The 21512-nt window shown below is 40.1% G+C and overlaps 1 protein-coding gene across 2 annotated transcripts in view; it reads left to right on the top strand.

The window, feature by feature from the left end:
* The window catches only part of LOC143355276 (uncharacterized), a 39161-nt gene that overhangs the window by 6755 nt on the left and 10894 nt on the right, over nucleotides 1-21512 (top strand). The window contains exons 2-3 of one of the 2 annotated variants that reach the window (XM_076789971.1): nucleotides 5807-5857; nucleotides 9067-9327. In XM_076789971.1, coding sequence (XP_076646086.1) covers nucleotides 9079-9327 — 249 coding nt within the window. In that variant the 5' untranslated portion in view covers nucleotides 5807-5857; nucleotides 9067-9078. Of the gene's footprint in view, nucleotides 1-5806; nucleotides 5858-9060; nucleotides 9328-21512 lie in introns of both variants that reach the window. The other variant, XM_076789970.1, reaches the window with a different exon arrangement.

Below are 21512 nucleotides of genomic sequence, written 5' to 3'. Positions count from 1 at the left end.
AGTTACTGCCTCTTGCTTCAGTTTATTGATTTATGCAGTTCAATAAAACGAAGTTGGCATAGTACCTGTATGTAGGTGATCTACAGATGCGCTATGAATACGGCAGAATAGACAGAGACTATATAGGATTATCCAATATCTCTTTACACAAAGCAGACATAATACGTATCACGTTCACGACGTTCTGAAATCGCAATGTAACAGCGAATTATTCTACACAAAGGAGCAAGACCAGAACACTGAACAGAACTTTTTTTGTCAGAATTTTCTTGAAATTCAAATCTCCTAATACGGAACAAGCTAGACAGAACGAGCTAATTAGCCCAACGACCTGGATCATTATAGCATCTCTTCGTTCCAGCTAGAAGTTCTAGATTAACCCTTTGCACTCCAAATTCTTTTTCAACTTCTTCAACTTCCTATTACTTTGAAGTGTTTTATTTGAAATGCACTTCAGAGGACAATTGATTGGAATTTTAAACAATTTCTTTTATCGATTATATTGAGCTAAACACGGTACAGCTTATTTCTACATTTTTAGAAATCATTTTTAGAAACAGGTAGGAGTCATGCTTGACGCAGAAGCGCAAAGCATTGACGTTATTACCTAATAAATCAGCCAAGACAACAATCTAAACGGGAACAATTTACAGTAAAAAACGTAGGTGCCAGAAAGATACAAAATGAATTTATCTGACATTTATTCAGCAAATGTGAAAAATGTGAATAATGTTCTCTTAATGGACACGATAAAAATCACACAGAAGTGGAAATAGAGTGTTCCCGCTAACAGATAAGAACAGATTAATTAAGAAGTTCGTTACGTTAAGTTAAATTAATGCAACGCGCCATTCTTTAAGACTATAACGTACGGTATGATATTCGGATAATCGACGAGCTCTCTTTGTCGAATTTTTTAATATTCCATAATGGTGTACTTTTAATCAATGCAGCAACCATGAAGAAACGGTGGTAGCGAGCACAGTATTTTCATTTTACTTATAAAGACGGCTCGCTGTAGAATCGTTTATTCCAGCATTGCTGCAGCATACTTCACTGTAATTCTTTTTATTGCAACCGTCCAGCAAACGGAGGCACGCTGTTTTCATTTCAATCCACCCTTCTCGAACATCTAGTTTATTCCCATTGATTTCCTTGCGCCCCCGTAAATATAATCTCGCGGAGATATTAGGTTGAACGGAAACCTTTTTTTTCGCGTTTTTACCTCGTTAGACTCTGCTGTTTTCTTCCTATAAAACGCGATGTATTTGATCAATAAAGTAAACCCTGTTTAGTCTCTACTCTCTGCACTCTCTCTTTGCCAGACAAAGTTATGAAAATTAAAGTGCAGGCCGATTCACTTAAGCGCAGGCATCCTGTTTTACTTTTTCGACTAAATAAACAGATCAATTTGTTCGTTGATTTTACGGTTACTTTCGGGCTCTTAATTGTAACGCTACTCTCACTCTAAACAATTTTCTACTCGATCAATTGAACTCGTTTCTCATCCTGGTTTCTGGTGTCTTGAAATCGATGCAAAGCATTGATTTCATATATAAAATGATACAATATAAAAATATATAAAAATCCGCAGTCTATACCGTTTCATCTATTATGATAGATGCAATCGTGTTTTGAGGAAGTTGGCTGGTCAGGTACGAGGACGCGCTGGGAAAATCGTTGCATCCGCAATCGAAGCGGCTCGCTTTGAACTTTTTCGCCAGGAAAACGATAATCCGATTTTCCCGGTTGCGAAATCCGCAGGGGATCTGCAGTCGATCGCGGAGAAGGTGTCGTCGCACGAAGATTTACCGGCGTGTATCGCGCGTGCATTCCTGTTAACGATAAATTATAAAAAAATCTGCACGGAACCTGGCTCCGAGTTAGTATTATTGCACCGGCGGGGGGGGGGGGAGTATGTTATCGCGAATCAATGTACCCTTTTCACCCACTCCGATGTGTTTCCCATTGTGCGCGCGTACACTGTTCAACGTACAACGTCTCGCGAGGTAAGAGGCCATAATTGTTCCACTCGATCGCTCCACCGACTTAAACTCCGCTCGACTTTCGAAAACTATAGACGCCACACATACGCCCGACCATAAGTTCTCACGCACACTTCCCACGGTACACGTGTGGAATAACAACAGCGTATTGTTTCCGCGAACTATCATAAGCGGCTAATAACACTGTTGAATATTTATTAGCGCGCTGATTGCCGAATCGTTAATTGCTGATATTCCACAATGTCAAAATAATTTGTTCAACTCTTCAGCGCACGAATTGGGTTCGTTATATACGTGGAAACATTATTCGTCCGTTTTGTTTCATGTTCATGCTGGAATTCGTGTTGTGTAAAAGAAGATTTCAATTTCTGTATTCAAGCAAAATAGTTATACATCAATTATTACAGTTAAATTTCTGCATTTGTGCTGTATCTTGTACTCATTCGTAAGTATTAAACAATTATATATGTAAAAATCGTCGTATTCTTGAGATTTTAATGGGCTTTAGTTTACTACAGTCAAGTCTTGATCTAAGCCCAATCCTCGGGTCCGTACTCTGACATAGATCGTGTAGGGCTACTATTTTCTTGTGACCTCGTCGACCGCACGTAGAAAAGGATAGCGTTTGTAAACACGGACCGCGCGACCGAAGGCGCACTACATACCGTCAATTAAACCACTAAATACAGTTGAAATTATATCGTGTTTAGTGTCATTTTAATCAGAAAATACCACGAATAAATAGATGAAACTCATTGGCAAAATAATTGCAGATTACCATGCGTTTATGGTAACTGCTACAGAATTAAATCGAGTAAAACATTTAACAAATTTCAACACGGATTTAGTATCTCTTGCTCGTCTAACGAGAAAATTACGAAAATTTACGAAAATTGTAAGCTCCTTCATAATTCTTGTTTCCATGAACTAATCCTCAAAAACATGAATTTGTATGCGGAGGCTTGTTATAACATTTTGCATGGATAGATTCGTTTTGAGACTAATTCCATCCTTTCCTGTACATTCAGTGATCTTATCAAATACGTATGAATATCGTGGCAACGTTGCAGTGTTTGCAACATTGAATTTCAGTTCAGCGTGACGACGAAAGTTTGAATATGCTGTTTTGGCAAATTGTGGCTTACATTGTAACCGCAGCGTTCGATAATGGGTGCAAATGGTTTTTGTCATTCAGTATGGCGAATGCAAAAATCAACCACAAAACCCATGAAATGTGTGCAGAGGAGGATTGTTCACTTTACATAGGCTGGTGTTTGAATGCTGTAAGCCACTTAGGAAGCCGAGAACCATTGAGCAATTATCGACAGTGGCTGTCGAAGATTCCGCTTCTTTCATGCTTGCTTTGTATCCCAGAAATTATTCATTGAAGATAAATTAACAAAAATCACACCTTATTTCATAAGAAAATGCAATACTAAACACATTTTTCTGTGAACCACTTTTCTCTTTACAGTGAGCTTCTGCAGTGAGAACTTGCTTATTTTGACTAATTATTAAACTGTAGATTTTTATGCAAAATTGTCGGCATCAACTGCAGGGAATAGTTTCTTTACTTCTTTAACAATCTTAACAGGCTGAAAACACATTGACAATGTTTCTACTGTTTTAAATTGCTCCGACTTATTTTTGCCATAACTGCGCAAAGTCCGCAGTCTGCTAATACGTCATCTCTGTAACGTAATCTAACAATGGTGTTATTATGTAAAAGAAGGCTTTCAAGTTTCCTGTTGGTTCACCGCAGTTATTAAAAACCCTACAAATTGGCTTCCGGTAGATAAATTGTTGTGTATGTATCCGACACGTGTATGTTGAGGAGTTAAGAATAAATTTTGTTCATGAACGAATCGATTCGTCATAGTAGGGAGTAATTCGTCATAATCAAAATAGATAAATCTGCTATTGCTGTTTTCTGGACTATCTTGGAAATATACAAATCCCATAAATGCGTAAAGACCCGACAACAATTTATCCAGTGCGTCATCCAAGTCAGCGCTCGTGCAAACGTATAAATTACAAAAGCCACGATGACGGGGAACGATGGATAGCGGGGCATTCGATTCGCAAAATTCGATTTCTCTGATCCCGAAAGCCGATCGGCGGAAAGTGTAGGCGTGCCGCGCTAAACGAAACGTACACACGACGAACAAATGATCCGGCAATCGCATTAAGACTACCATTTGTCCCGTTTACGTCTCCGCGATTACCCGGGTAATTGTATGTCGCCTCGTCACCGTATAAAACGGCCGCGAATTTATCTTGTTAACACCTCGCGATAACTTTCGCATCTGTCCGCGGCACGCTGCGCCAGCGTCGGGTAGTAGTATGATCGTTGTCTTTGTTAGATCCCCGATAAAGTAGCATTATTTGCGTTGCTTGTTCGAGCGTGTTTCGACGACAGAGCCAAACGGGCCCGCCGCGTGTTTTCCCTTCATTAGCACACGGTACTTTTTGTTTTTCGTTTCGGCCTCCGGCGAACGGCAAATTTGTCAATTAACGCGGACCGGTTTTTCTTGCCCGTGATTGCACGCATTCTCCTGTTTCCGCGCAAACTACGGCGAACCGTTTGACAGCCGAGAATTCGGGACAATCGCGATGGCGACCACTTTGCTGACTGAGCCACTTAAACATAAAAATACACGGCGAGCTGCTTGCTCTGTAAACAAACGTTTCTGAACAACAGTTGTTTGGTATCGAGTGGGGTGTGTTCAATGTGTTCATTAGCTTTTTGACGTTTCGCTATTTCGTCGGGGCGTACAATGTCCTCATTAGTTTCTCTGATGCTTCGCTGTTCCGTCGAGACACAACCATTCAGTTCGACAGATTATTGAATGATGAGTCGAAAACTATTAGGATATGTGTATTGGCTAATACTTTATACTTTATATATCGTGTACATTGTGTTATGTATGACACCGGCATACCAGTGAGACAATATTTATTTAGTGACGAAACTGGATTGTTTTGAGTTATTTTTTAAATGAAACTTCTAACATATTCGTGACATTTTTATTTTGCTTAAAAATCTGCTGGTTACTAATCAAGTTACTTTCTTGTTGAACGTAGCAATTTTTTCCGGAGTTCTAATATAGGTATTTCTCGGGTTTATCTCACCCGTAATGAAGCCGTGTTTAGAGATCCTATCTCGTTGACGAAGATAAAATACCGAAAATTACATAACCGATTGCCCTAAATTTTATACGACGTTCCAGATACTACTATTTTTGGTACCAAATATTATACTGCCGTGTTGAGTTTATCATACATTTCTTATTAAAAAGTTCCTTGGACGGTGAAATTTCCGAATTTTCAGTTCGACGTTCAAAAAATGTCAGTGACTCTAGGGTTTGCGACGCGACCCCCAAGAAAACTTTTTATTACCGCAAAGTCCCTTAAAATCGCGTAACTTTGTCGCGAGGAGAGGTTCCCTATGCGACCATAAATACCGGCGATATTTTTACGCGTTCTATCCTACGATGGCCGCGTCACCTCGCGCAACTATAGCATTAACTGCAGCGGTAAATGCAGAAAGCACGGACAGCTTTTTTATACGAAATATGCAAATCATGCGTGGGTTTACACACACGCGTGGCATCGATGCAAGCTGATATAAAGTTGGACAGAATTTGCCTTGTAAATCGCGGTGTCCCTCGTCCACTTTTTTTCCAGCCCCCTCCCCAGTCCCTCATAGAAAGAGAGAGAGAGAGAGAGAAGGAGAGGGAGAATAAGAGAGAAAGAGTGCGAATTAATTACTTGTCGTTTCGTTTTGTCTTTGCTTCCAGAACGAACTACCGTCCCCATGCTTGGCAGCGCCTTTCCTAGGACCACTTTAGGTGAGTTACGACGACGGGGAAACCAGGGATGGAAATTTCTCTATTAAAATTTCAGGCAATAAGACTGTTTGCCTTCCATCTTGCACGCTTCACCAGCCACGATGCGATTCGAAGCACCGTCCACTCCAACCGGGAGTTTATTATCGAACGAGCACAAAGTACTCGCGCATTTTAAAAGGGAATCGATACCTTTCGGATATGCTAAGCAGCTCGACATGCATGAGGAAACTACTTTTCCGCGTAAGAACGGCCAAGTTGCCCCCCCCCCTCCCCCCACCTCTCCCCCTTCTTTTTACCGAGGTGCCCGATAAATCCCATTAACGTTGCCAAGTCGACAACAGGTGCACTGGCAACTTGTCGTCGATCGGAAAATTACTTTCGGATGCTATCGATTTCTTTTGGTTCCGAGTAACATGTCGGAGATGCCTCCGCGGAATCGGATGAGGAACGCGTGGCCCACACAATTGCGGCAATACCTCGTTCAAGGGCTCGTACATGCTTCTTCGTATCAACAAGTCAATCGTTTCTGAAGGAAGGGGTGGTAATGTGCCCCCCCCCACTGTTTTATATTTCTTCCTAAAATTCATAACTGAAATTCCTTTGAATTTTTGCCGAAAATGTGGCTAAACTACTAAGTAGATATCGGATCTTGCAAAATAAAAATTTTCTGCTTGAATTGTAATAGGCTGGTCTGAAACAGTGACGCAGCTCTAAGCTTGGAGTCACAACTTTAAAGGATCGTCGTATACAGGGTGTTGCACCTAACTCGAGCATCTAAAATATCTCGCTTGTTTTTTATGGTAGAAGAAAATTCATGGTGTACTCAAGGTCGTGTGAAGGTCATAATATTACAGGTCGTTGGATTCGTCTTGACAATATTGAAAATATATCATTCCATTTGAAAAAACTTCGATGAACTTGAAATCTCAAAGAATATAACCTTGAACAAATTTTTTTGCCTATCATAATATTTTTCCCTCTGAGTCAACTAATGTTTTACTCTGACGTCTTTTTTTTATCATAAAAAACAAGCGAGATATTTTAGATGAACGAGTTAGGTGAAACACCCTGTATATTTTTCGTTTTCGATGAACCGATATTTTTTGACGCGTTTTTAAAGGTGTTCGATTTATTGTTGAAATTGCAGTCGCTTAAATAAAACGAGTTGTGCAGCTCTAAACTTGGAATCGTAACTTTAAAGCGTGACACACAGGTTCCGCAATTTCGAAGGATCGATATTCTTTTATATGCATTGAAAGGTGAATATTGTAAAAATATTTTAAAGTGTACTACATGGAAATTCGAATTATGGACGACGTTGCTGTCGTTTGGAACACAACGAGATGCCATAAACTTGGGGACGAGGAACTTTAGTCCTGTCATTCTTGAGATAGAATTTTTCAAATTGGAGGGCAAGATAACTATCGTAGCGTTCATCCAATTAACCTCGTCTACCTTGCACGTATTCTAAATAAGAATCGTTATAGACTAACGAGTTTCCCTTTTAAATAAATTGAACTGTTTTTTGAATAGCCTAAACAACTATACAATTTTTTCTTTTCATAAAAATGCTCGCAGACCCCCAGACCTCTTCTTTAAAGCGTTACTCCCGTCGCAATATTTTTTCTGCAAAAATAATTTCGCCAGCCGAGAATTACGTTCCCAAGGGTGTTAAAATGTCGAAAATGTCTGCTCCAAATAACTCGTGCGAGTTTTGGCTTAAAAAAAAATATTTCACGTCATTGCTAAGAGTCTCTGTTTTTAATCATTCTGAGTTTTTCATTTCTCTTCTCTATCTTATGAATGCAAACGTTTATAGTATTGGATGAATTAAACCAATTGGATCGGATAGTATGTTTTTCAATCATTCATAAACAGTGCCCAATCTTTTGGAACTAGAAAACTCATATAATGAGTATGAGACTATTTTCACTGCATTATTTATACTTTTAATAAAGAAGCTTCGGCTATCGATCCAGTAAGTCTAATTTTGCAAATTTATAATTGTTCAACAAGACAAAGCACGCCTGCACTATTTATTTTTTTAACAACAAAGCTACTTTCATCAAACCAGCAACGTCTCCTTATTAAACAATTTTTTAGATGCGAAATTTGTCCGCGTTAGGTTTCGTTCTCGGCGAATCAATTACTAAAAACTTGAAAGCTCTTAGCCAACTCTGCGCCGCTGCACTTTTTATCCTACGGCGAAGGTGCAAAGCCCCTGCAACGCGCTTTGTCGAAAATTCCGGTTCTCACTTAGAATAATTAACACTCATCCTTTTATCTACTTAATCTTATGATCGCGAGAGTCTAAGCGGGCGTCCCGATAAACCAAAGTTCCTCGACGCGTTCTACTTTTCAGTGTTACTTTCCCAATGACGGATATATACGTTATATCGCGCGAGGGTGACGGTAAAACGTAGAAAACTTTGTTGTTCCTGAAATTGGATTCCAAGTTCCGAGTTTGAACATCGTCTCCGACGTATAGCACGTCCGTACGGAAGCATACTTACACGTACATTTGCTCCCGCGACTGGTTCGCGAAAGTTTTTCGAACGCGGAACGGGCTGGTTTCTCGCGTCGAAGTAGTTGAAACTGTAGAATGAAATTGTTTCTTATGAGGTTTCATTTTCACGGGAATCGAATTTAACCCTCACGCGAATCACATTCTTTACGGGGTTCCGCAAGTTTGAAATCTTCGCGCTCGAAACTTCGAACGCTTACGTACAGTCAATTGTCTGAGATAAAAAAAGACGTCTTCATAATTTATAGTTGTACCACAAAACAGTGGACGCGTTTGATTGTTCTTGTTCGTGTTGATGTGAAAATATGTACGGTTACTCTAAGTTTCAGCCTTTTTCAACCGTTCATGCATAATGAACGTTGAGGTGATAAGGTTGTAATTGTCGTAGCGACCGTTGCGACAGTTGCGGAGACAATTAGACTGCGGATCTTTATGGAAAATAAAAATTGTTCACAACAATTACAAAGAACGGAAGACAAACGGAAGCTTCATTCTTCTCTCTATATTTTTAATAAGCTGAACCCGATACATTGAAGTTCTCAAACTCATTTAATTTGTCTACTGTGTCAAATTGTACCCCACCATTTTTTGTCGTGAATGCATGAAGATCCGCGGTGTAGTTCTGACCAATAAGGTCTGGCGACTGTTGGACTGGTGACGGTGCGTTATGGTTGTTCAGTTGCAGAGCCTCTCGAGGATGGGTTCCCGAAGGAGCGGGTCCAGCGGGAGCCGGGCGAACGCGGGCGTTCTGAAGGAACGCGCCAACATGTCGTTCATGCTGGTGGTGATGTTCTTCGCGGTGTTCGGCTTGATCGTGCTTACAGAGATATTCCTGATCGACGAGAGGCGTGGCGTGGGTGTAGGTGGCACCGGAGCCTTGGGAGGTCACAGGAGCGGACATCGATTGCCGGCTGCGCCCGATCGTCCAGATTATGGGGAACTCGGAGTGAGTACGCAATTAGGACCATCTGTATTCGTTTAATTGACCGAGCCAAATCTCTCGCTACGATTAATCACCCGGGCTCTATCTCGCCATCTAACAACCAGTCGTTTCACCAACTCTCCGGAGGGTCTTCTATGGTTTTACATTTTTCGTTCCATTTTCCAATTGAAAAAATACAAAAATTGGCTTCGTTTTCGGAGCCAAACGTTCCCGCCGGGCACTTCGGCGAGTCTCTCTTCGGAGTCTTTTACGTTCACCATTTTTCCACATTTTTGTGGAAAAATTGGATAGGTTATAGAAGAAATAAATATTATCATGCATTTATTTTATACGTCTTAGGTTCACGATAAAACATCGACATCGTACGAGCACGTACCGATATTTTATCATGTAGATAATTATGTTATTTGATCTAGATTTGAATTGTGATGCAAATTCGTAATGAGGATTGTATCCATAACTGTAATGTAATTTGTAGTGTAATTTGATTAATCTGCGCTTCTCACCATCTGCCAGTTTAAAAATAGACGCTAAATATTTTGAATTTGTTTGGTCTCTGTGAACTATATTTCTATCAATTTTTAATAATTATGTACAGCTAAAATAAATTTCTTAATCGTCTAATCACGTTTAATAAAATTTTAACTAAACATAATTATATACAAATTTTATTGAAAAATCAATAATGTCGTATTGAATAAAGTTCATCGGTGTGTACAAACACATTTATAGACCACCAATGTAAAAGTGGAACAACAGGCAAATTAAATACAAGATTTCATTATCCAAAAATTGACACTAAAAATGGCAAATAAGTCAAAATGATCCGTGTCAGAATTTTTTATTTCACGATTATCGAAGTGATGAAGATTGAAACTTGCTCTTACAAGGAATTTCTTACTGTTTGAGATTTTTATTTATCGAACGAGCGTAGAGAAATGTGAACGTTTTCTGATGTTGACACAGAGAAAATCTTTTGACGCTGTGTACCCGGGAACCAAGCAGAGCGAAACGTAAGAAGACGGCGTTTGCTCAAGTTTCTAATATAACAGTGCACGTGTGCGAAAATGTTCCGCGATAAAAAATAAATTCCCGTTGATTCTTGAAGTCGTCCAGAGACGATATTTTATGAAGCCTTCGATTCCGAATTAATTTGGCTTCGCGTTGCGTCACTCGACGATATAATAATCCTATTGTCTCAGTTATTTGTACGCTACACTATTCCCACTGTGAAATTATTCTCTCCAGGCCATGCCGATTCTGTTTATTAACGAACGAAATAGATCGGTCGATTAGGATTCCGTGTTCTCGTCACGCCAATTTAAGACAGCAGATTTAAAGAAAAATTAGTGTAAGGATTTCGATTAAGTATCAAGATAACTACAGCTTACCAATGTGAAGTGTTTGCCTGCTACTCGCAGACCATAAAGTCACCCTCTTCCATAGGGTCTCGAACACAGCGATAGATCGATTCTAATTGTAAGTAGGGATCCTTACGACCCTATAGCAAACTGTTTGACGTATCAAACTCTGAGTCGTTCCACTGAATAGGCTGAGTCGTTCCACTGACTCCTGCAAACTGAACCTGAAAATTTCGAAAAAACATACATTTCCCAATCATTCTATTCTTTGTCTCCTGATAGAGAACACATTGAGAACTGCATTGAAATTCTTTTTTCAGATCGGCGTCCTATTGCCACACCTTTAAGAGACTTAGTTTTATATTTTTAAAAAGTAATCCTAACATGTATAAATTCTTAAAGTTGACAACTTCTCAGCCCTTAAAATTGGAGACCATCTCTTCTAAACATTATAACTTATAAGAGTACGTGAAACTTCAAACACGTTTTCGTAATTGGCTGAGTTCATATCTCGAAAGCCGATTTACTCGAAACTTCGTAAATAGGTTCGCTTGACGTACCCTCATCGTTCGAACTATAACAAGCCAAATTTTGCAAAATTTCAACCACACTACTTAGAAAAGTAGCTCTTTGAAAATTAATTTCTGAAAATTAGTGTCACACATATGTGACCGTCGCGACCGAGCAGTTAACGTGTTAACAATTTCGACGCTTAATAGTTTCGCGGAAAAATATTCTCGGAATTTATTACCGTCGAGAGAGCTGTTCTCTAAAACGAAACAGAATCTCGCGAGCCAATCTTTGTCAAATTAATCTCGTAACCTCCTCTCGAGCCTCGCAGATCTAATTTGCCCGAACGAACGTTTCCCCGTGGAAACGAATTTTTCGTACCACTGTGAAACGGAAAAGTGTTTACAGCAGAAAATTGTTCATCGACCGGGTCAATTTGCATAAACGGCTAAAGAAAATCATGCGATCGCGTAGTAATGGCGAAACACGTGCACCTCGGACAATCTTCTTAGAAAATAGCGCCGTACATCTACATTTTCTTGCGCATTATTTATTCATTCATTCGACCGTTCCTAGTAGAACATCCTTTCTACGGAAACGACGATGGCGAATTAGCATCGAGAAATAGCTATCGCGTTAAACTTTCATCTGGTTGCCCTAATATACACACTGATCGGTGCCTGGTGGAACTACCGAAGAGGGGGGTGATTCTACATAAAAGAATAAGTCGAAAATGTGGAATAACATTTTTTCACGCGAGACTTTGTTTTCCGAGAAAATCGAGTTTGTTCCGACGCGTCTGTTCATGATCGACCGGTTCTATGTAATAACACGATTCGGATTTTGCAAACTCGATTATCTCGGAAACGAAGCCACGTACGAACAAATTTTATTCTACGTTTTCGACTTATTTTGCAATGTAGAATCACCCCTTTTCCGGTTGTACCACCACTGTATTGTCCCGGAAGAATTACAATCCCGAAGGAGTGGATTTATACACGGTAATTTACCGATTCTGTCGAACAAGCGTGCAGTTTTGTTCGAACACGCGAATTTCGAACGAAATTTTAGGTCTCTTTGTGTATGTGTATGTATGTGTTCGCTTGTTTTTCTTTTTTTTTATCCGGCCTCGTCGAGCCGGACCAGTGATAGTTTTCATTGTCGACATCGGCTGTGAATTATGGCGCTCAATGGTTCGTTGACGCGAACGAATTGCGTTCATTAATCCGTTAGCGAGAACAAAAATTGTAATTCTTTCGTCGGCTGGTCTTGGCGCCGCGCGAGGCGATCAATTCGTGTCATTTCCCGACGACCACGTGTATCGCATTACGGTTACTAAATACTATACTCGGATAATGATAGCGCGCGTGTCGTTGTCGTTAGACTCGCAACGGAGGCCAACGTTTTTACCGATTCGAGCGCGATGTCATTTAACACCGGATTTACGAAGCACTAGAAATTACTATTTTACAATGCTTGATACAAAACAACAAGAACGTGTTTATCCAGATTTTTGTCGGTTTTTATCGTAATGTACGTTCGAAGAAACGGATTTATTAACGTTACGAGAAATAATCAAATTTTGAGGAAAGTTTAATCAGAATTGTTGATTAACGTAAAAGTTGGATAACCTGTCTACTTCAAACAAAATTTTAATCAGTTGACTGCTGTTACCTTTATTGTTAACATGGGAACAATTTTTGTCTACGATCGTTAATAACTTTCGTGTTAAACGAACGCAAGCAAAAATAATAAAACGTTAAAAGGAAGTTTAACTAGACTTGTTAATCAATTTAAAATTTACATGACCAACTGTGTAATTCAATATTGAATAAAATTTTCATAGTTGACTGCAGTTAGCCTCGTTATTAACACGAAAGAAGTAAATCAATTTCTCTAATACAACTGGCTGACGTGTCTGGCCATAACGCGGCTCTACTACTTAAAGCGAAAACAGCGAACGGTACGCTAGCATATTACATTGCTCTCTCTCTCTCTCTCTCCTTCTCTCTCATTAGCCAGTTTATGTTGGATAGAAGCAACAAGTAAAATTTAAAATCAAATTTAAATCAAAATTAAAAATTAAAAATTAAGATTATTCTTGATCCTATGACTTTATCTTCACGCAAATATCGGAAATACGTTTTTCGTACAGCTGCTGTCATAATAAATTGAGCAAACGTGCACGCGTATCCGCCGCGTTGCCAAATACAATGACCGATTTTACAGTTTCTTTATTTTCCCCTTTCGGTTCAGTTGCATTACCAATTCCGGCGAAATCAAACACAATGCTTTTCCTCTCGCTGTGAAGTTTCACACGATTACCGACGCACGATTAGTAACGAATTCCCGATTGCGCTCCACGCGGTCTGTAAAGTTAACATATTTGCTAGCGTCGCCGTGGCAACGCGTTATTGAACAAAATCAGCGTACGCTTGCGTCAGAATTGTCTATTCGAAATAGCGCGAAGCAATCCGTACTACCGCGGACGTCTGCAAAAATGGAAAGCCTCCGAATATCCGATAAACTGCGATAGGAATGTAGCAAAACCAGTTGCCTCGTGAATTGTCTCGTAGCAGTAATATTCCTCCAATTAGAGATTCAATTGGGTATACTATAATGGACTATTTTTATCAGTATAAATAATCAATATAAGTAAAGTAGGCATTTAATTGTTAATTGTACGCATCGAGTTAGTTATTTCGGCAACAATTGGATCGGTAATTAACTATTAAATTCCATTATACCGTGGGATAAGTATGTCCGAGCAGGAAACTATAAAATACGTATTGAAATGTTGCAAACAAATAAAATAATACTATAGTTAAACGCTCCCTGGCTTTGTGATAATAATTATACATTCATACATTCGTTGAAAGTGGTGAATATATGGAAAGCATACATTAAATTGAATTCATATTTAATTTCGACGAAAATCTAAAAATTAACGATCCACGTGTATTTTTAATTAGTCACCGACGATTGATATTTAATCATCGACGATTCGTTTCAGCGATTAATTGAAGCAATCATCCTACGAATTTCAGAAATGACTTTCATACCCTCATACAAAATGTATTCCATATTTTCGACTTATTCTCTCATGTACCCCTCGACGGTCGTGCCATCGATACTGGGACACCCCGTATAATCGTTTTGTGCTTCTTTCCACTCGCGGAAACTTCTATCGGTGCCTAAAACGCTCTTAACAATACCTGCATCGCTACCAAGCTTCGCTTGCAGCTTTTTTTGTGTCAGCAACGTTCGGAAAGGGAAAGACGTCAATTGGCGTCTCCGGTCGACGATGTGCTAAAGGTCGCTAATTCAGCAGCCAGCTCGCAAATCCGAATCGGGGATGCTCTATTATATCGCGGTGATCCGGTTGAAATGAGAAAAAGGTTTTGTTGACAGGCATGACGGACAAGAATCGATACGAATCGCGGCCAAGGGACACGCGGCAAAAGAGAGTCCACGGGTAGCCTAAGCTGGGGGTTAGAACGCAGGGCCGGTCTCACTTCCGGCGAGCCGAAAAACCATTTTAATCTCCGGTGTTAAAGTTCACAGTCATCGCGAATAAAAGAGAACAGATTATGACCTAAAATCGCGCGTAAATCGGGCCGAGAAGAGCTTCGCTACCCTCCGGGAAATTAAAGTGTCTCGATAGCTTCTGGCGATCCACTGCAACCGAGTTGGCTTACTTCCGGCTATCACTTGACTTTCTTCGGCAATGTCCATTCTTTCTTCGTGGCACCTCGGCCTTCCTTCGTCAGCTCTTCAATGGCTATAAAGGAGACACGTAGCATTTAATTCTCTCTTTAACGAATTTAATTAGCTGAAACTGACAGATTGATATTTTTCAATTCTTCGAATCTGTCCACTGATCATAAGTAAAATCTACACATACATATCTCGTATTGTTTTGCGACGCAAAACGGGTCCACCCGAGGTCGTAAAGCTCGGATTCACCGTTGCGACGCGTATACGTGTCACCGAAATATTACCCGCCAACTTAATCTTGGGTAACTGGATTCGATGTGATTGCGCGCAGTGGTTGTGTACGACTCGAGAAAATCAGACTGCGAATGACTACTATGTTTGTCGTGTTAGCGTCTGATGTGAACTGAAGACTGTCTGCCTGCGCCGTTCGCTGGTCACCTCGTTGGTGTCCAACTTCTCGAAGGGATGGGCCCGAAATTTCGAGAGAATCATCCCCACTCATTGATTAACCTGAGGGAGGCGGGTCTTCCGGACAGTCCTCCACGGTGGAGTTGGAAGTCCTTATCTCAGGTCAATCATGGAAATTTCGGGACCTTGAATCCGGGACTCCTAAGTACCTCTCGTCCGGTACCCTTTAGAAATTACGGATTTCTAAAACAGGTGTTTTGGTCTGAACCAGATGGCCTAAGGGGCTGCGAACGCGTGTCTCAGACCCTCACGGGCCTTGAGGATGACATTTACCTCGACGAAATCCGGGCCCAAGCGGTAGGGGTCAGCGCGCGGTAAACAAACCAGAGTGAGGCTCGAGAACAGTCACAATACGAGCCGGAATGTAAATACCTGTGATATCTGAGACTCGTGATGTTCACGTTTGGCAGATTTTCACTCGACGAGTTCTACACGTGATGTTTGCGTTTGTGCGAAAATCTTCATCACGGGCCAGACTCGTTAAAATAAAAGGGGTTAAGGATGTAAAGAGTTCGGCCTTCGAGACTCTTGCCGAGGTAACTTCGGAGTTGCAGTGCGAGTTGTAAAACAAAATATAAACGTATTGTCGCGCGGAGTAGCAGGTGTCCGATCACGTCTCGAAACCGAACACATATTGAGAAATTTCTATTCTTTTTTTTCGAACGCAACAAATACGAAGGAATAAGAGTACCGAGTGCTCAGCAATGAACAATATCAGACGTAAGACGTGTTAGCACCAGGCTCTATATCATCTTCCAAGTTCGACGCGTTAGGTCGGTTTTCGTCGAAAGAGACGACGAATTCTCGATTCGCGAGGGTCGCGAAGGCTCGCGAACCCTGAAACGTTTCTGCCGGTCCGGGGCAAAGGGACCAGGCGAAAGACTTTGGAAGTAACGAAGAGGGTTCAACTTTCCACTCGTCTTGTCGCTTACTCTTTGTCCGCGCAAAGGAGGAAAGTGGTAACGGGAAACTTTGCCATCCCGGTTCATCGATTCCCCCCCCCCCCCCCGTGCCCATCGCCTTTTCCCGGCTCCCCATGCGGCGCCCATTCTTCCTACCAGCTACCGGTTCCCTCTTTATTGCCGGACAATGATACGTCGTCGGGAGAGAACCGCACATTCTCAGCACTTCACATTGTCCCGAAACGACGTGATGGCCGAACGGACGAATCGGTCCGTTTACTTGCAGTCAGTCAAGAGAGTCTTCGTGTACACTTTCAAACGGGGGAATCTTTTTAACAGTCGACCTAGCGAGAGGCGATGATCGAGTTGGCTCTCGAATCGACTGGATCTTCGTGCGAAATAAAAGAATTGGTTGTATAGAAAAAACTGAGGCTGTATAGAAATTCCTTTCTTGCTTCGTCGATTTTGGTAAGCTGAAACTGATGCGTTCATGTTCTTAAATTTTTTTTATTTTAAGAGGACAAAGGAGTATCAAAGAACTCTAACCATGGACTAAATAGGGAATAACGTCGAACGCTCCAGAAGCGTAATCTTCCCGATTAAATGGTGTTTTAGAGTCCCTCGGTTGCTCTTCTTCCATTCTGCCGTGCGTTTCCTGTTCCGGGGAAATCCGAAAAAGCGAGTGGGGGGAGTAAATTGGTCTCAAGATGATTTCCGAGATGGAAAAGAGGGTTTTGCCCAGCAGGAAATAGCTTTTCCAGCAGTGACGCGCATCATTCCGTTCGTGTGTAACGCGAAGTCTGTGTAAGCGAACGGGAATTACACGCGATTTTATCAAAACGCTGCTTTAAATAATATACAAAGTACCACCATCTCCCGCATCTACGCCGCTTCAACAACAATTCGCATTCCTAAAAGCTACACAATTCTTCCGAATTTCTAGATTCGCTTCGATTTTACAATTCTAACGGTACACAGCTTTTGTAAATTTTTTCGATACGGAAAATGGTTACTTCATTTTTCTTAAAATGTTTTTATAAACCTGCAAGTATAATGTACGAGCGCTATTCCATCTTTCCTGTCCATACGAAATGAAAAACATTATTTTTATATTCAGAAAGGTTCAGTTATCGTAGCCACCAGAATCATTTACATTTGATAACGTAAAAAGATATATCGAGGGAAATGGAATTGGTTAGTTTTTGTCGTTACCAAAATTTCAATCTGACAGAAAGTTAAAAATTATTGATTAATTTCTGCTATGCTTTATTCTACCCTAGCTGGTCTATCAGATTTTATACTGTCATATTCATTATTCAAGTTCGTTTATACGTTTTGGGTATTCCAATTTCGATGTGTGTCCTATTGATTGCATAAAATCGATAAACGAGTGAATTCTGCAGAATTTATATATAAAGTTAAAATAAAATGTTTAACTACAGGAAATACGTGGTTTCCTTAACTTTGAAAACCATTCTATCTCTAAAATTGCAAATATTTGCACAAAGATGAAAGAATTATAATACATATTTACAATTATTAAATGTAACATACGAAATCTATTAACGGAAAAATTAATGGTAACGTTTAACACGGACTAATAGATTTCCGTTTCTACTGAGTTTACAACCGTGTAATTTCTGGACCATGAATATCCATGCAGCACGAGTGAAGTGCAATTTAATTTGCATTTTAATTATAACTTCGTTGCATTCATTATCTAATTTATTAATGTACAATTTACTCCACATGTCACGCGAATATTACAATGTGAGCTAATGCTATAATATCTAAGTAGACGAATAGAGTAACTATGAATCAGTCAACCGTGCCATTAGACCGATCCAAAATGGCGCCACGACTGATAGGTATTTGATAGCGCTGCAACTATCGCGAATAAAATAAATAAACACACGCTCGAAAGTAGAGAAGCTGTTATTAATTTAATAGACAACGAACAACGGTAGTATTGTTCGATTAAGGCTTTGATTTGGTCGCTGGATATTCTTAGCAATTCGTAATTAAGTCATGTCGAAGCGATATCGACAGATTCTCGATAAAAATGGACGAACAATTCTAGCGTAGCATCGAAAATAGGTTGGCATGCACGACAGTGGGATGTTTAGCGAATATTAAATTACCGTCGTCAACTAAAGCGAAATATCGTTCTACACGCTATTGTACGATCAACACCATGCTAGTAGATATCAATTATCGGTTCGAAGCCGTAAACGAACTATTCGATATCGTTTCACTTTCAGTTAAACAAACGGAGATTTATCTTAATTTTCGACGCGTGGCGTTCTACGGGACTCAATTATCAATGATGCGACGAGCCTATATATTTTAATCATATAATTTTTGTAAGAAAAAATAGATTTTCCTCGAAATTAACTTAATCATGTTATTATGCCAATGAGATCACAAACTCCATTTTGAATTTTGCTTTTTTAATAAGTAGGACGACAGTTATGTAAAATAAAAATGTGCATTTATTTCTTCTATAATTTTTATAAGCAAATAATGTAATTATAAAATCATCTGGAATTTTCATTATGTCGCATAAAGTCCGCAGTTTATCGACAATATATTCGAATTTGTTTTCGATCCAGTTTTCAAATAAACGCATGACCATTCGAAGTAACGATTCTTCGAGCAGAGTCAATGCGGAGACGAAATGTTTCTGGGAGATTTAGACGGGCATTTAATTAGAATTTGCCGGTTTTACGCCCGCAGATTTTGCTCCGAATTGTTCCCCGTAATGAAAATGTACTGCTAAAAGCGGACCATAACTTCAAAGAGTTTTAAAACTATTCTCGAGACCCTTAATTAGGATACCGGGTAAATAAGGAGAAGGCCTCCGTCGCACTAATAACGAAGCACAGGTGTGGGGGGGGGGGGGGGGGGGGTGGAAGGAACGTTGGGAAATGCAAATTTCCTGCGCGCTTCCATGCCGAGCGGACATAGCAAAAATTTTGCAACCAACTAAAACTAACCCAGTAAAGCAAAGCTTCAACTCCTCACTGCGGCGCAGTCTCTTTCACTTTGGCCTCGAGTTGTTTCTCGGACTCGAAACACCTGTGCACAGTCTGTTAACTGTTTACGTTAGATAACATTGTCCGACATCAATTTCGAGGATTTTGAGTTCGCTGGTCCCCCGAAGGTTACAATATTATTAGTGTACACCCGAGTTGTTCAGTGGTTTTTTTGGCCGTGGGCATACACAGAACGGCGGGCACGAAGCCACGCCCCTGCGGGCAAGGTTGCATGTATTTGACACACGCATTGTCACAGCTAAGCATTGCCAGCTAAGGCTACGGCTTACCCCCACTCCGATGACTCACTTGCCCGTAGCTGTGCCCAGAGTCGCCAGATCAAGACTTGTTCCCCCACTCTAATTTCCCCTTCTACCGCCACGCTTCCGCCATGACCCAGTCACGTGACGCGTTGCGTCTCTGTCGTGCACACCCCGGTACCGGCAGAGAGAGGGTAACTGTATTCCCCTCGATTCGTGCTCCCTCCCCTCATCTGGCGACACTGGCTGTGCCCACGGGCATCAGCGGGCGTCCTTGCCCGCTAATTTAACGTCAAACAATTTATTTATTTGACGAACGAGGAACAATTTGTTATCACCAAGTCTGTTCACGTTGTTCATAACAAACATTATTACATAGAATATGGAACACGAATTTTCTTTGTTATCTCAAGTACTGGTCGCATAAACGCGTAAGCGCACACAATTGTTTAGCTCCGTCTTTTAATATTTTGACTTAAAGCTGGTAAGAAGGCTGAGACAAAATTGGATAAAAATTTCAATATCGTGGTCCTTAGTTTCATATTTACTTTCATCATAGAAACAGCTTTTGTGCTCGGTTGGAGGAGAGTTATGTAGTTTGTGATAAGCATTCGTAACACCATAATATGCCTTCGAAAAAAAAAAAAAAAATAGGGAAGAAGCTGTAGCGAAAATCTTGAAGCAACAACCTAAGAATCATTGGCCCTGATATAATTTAAAGTTGAACCGTTTCTGAATTAAAACGGCTACAATAATTCAATTTATTTCATTATTTCGAACAACAATTTTACCGTATAATTTTACTATTCATATTACTATGAATTTTTTCAATTGTAGGGTGCGGAATTATTGATAGCAATCACGATACATTTCTTCGACCCTTAAGCGTACTATGGGCATCGAAACTCACGCAACCACTATGCTAGAAGGTCACGCAGACTGGTAATATTTATTGCGTTATTACGGATACACAAGGGTCGAATGAAGATCGGATCTAATTGTTCTTGCTTTATGTATTAATGCTCGATCCCTGTCGGAAGCTTAATAATAGGATTCTCAGGAGCTAAAGGTGGCCTTTCAAATAATAATCCCGAGAGGAGTTGGTTTAAGTTACTGGGGTGTTTTATTGATTCGCAACTAAACTTGCTACTGCTAACTAAGAGATGCTAACATTTATAAATCCATGGAAACCATAAAATAATCTCCAATCTCCCCACTCTTGGTCAGCTTTTGAAATCAGACAACAGATATCGTGTTTATCTACGCGATACACTAAATATAAATTGTATTTACGCTACTTCGAATTTCTGCCCGAAATTTCAGAATTATAAACTCTATATTATTATATTTGTATGTATATATTCCATATTTCGTTCCTATGAACGATCAAAATTATTAACTATTCTACTAATTGGTAGTTGCAATTACTAGACTTACTTGAGAGCTTCAATTACAATTACAGTAATTGTAACTGAGTCTAACAATTACTTCAGTGTAATTGTTCTCTCAAACCACTAATTTTTATGTTTTGGACCATTTAACCGTTTTCTTATTGAAATTATAGTCCACATTTGCTCATGTAATTGAAGATGTAACGAAATACTCGTGTAATTAATTACTGCCCAACTCTGAGTACTACTGTATTTCTATTTCGCTTCGTTTTTATCGTCGTTCGTTTAACAGCAAACGTGTTGACATTGCTTTAATTGGTCTCGTATGGAGCTATATTGCCAGCTGCACCGCGGTTATATAACGTTAGGGTGAATTACGACTGGCATAACTGTTTCGAGGAGCTTTATTAAAAACGGGAATAGCACACAATATTGTCTTTTTGATTTCGTCTTTCGTGTATCGAGGCGGCGGCAAGCAAATTGTATTCATTTTATTCCATTTTGTCTCGAGTATTGTGCGATTCGAATGCTAAGTGCTTGTTGT

This window comes from Halictus rubicundus, chromosome 6 (assembly GCF_050948215.1).
Source record: "Halictus rubicundus isolate RS-2024b chromosome 6, iyHalRubi1_principal, whole genome shotgun sequence".
Lineage (NCBI taxonomy): Eukaryota > Metazoa > Arthropoda > Insecta > Hymenoptera > Halictidae > Halictus > Halictus rubicundus.
This window is presented reverse-complemented; position numbering and strand designations above follow the sequence as displayed.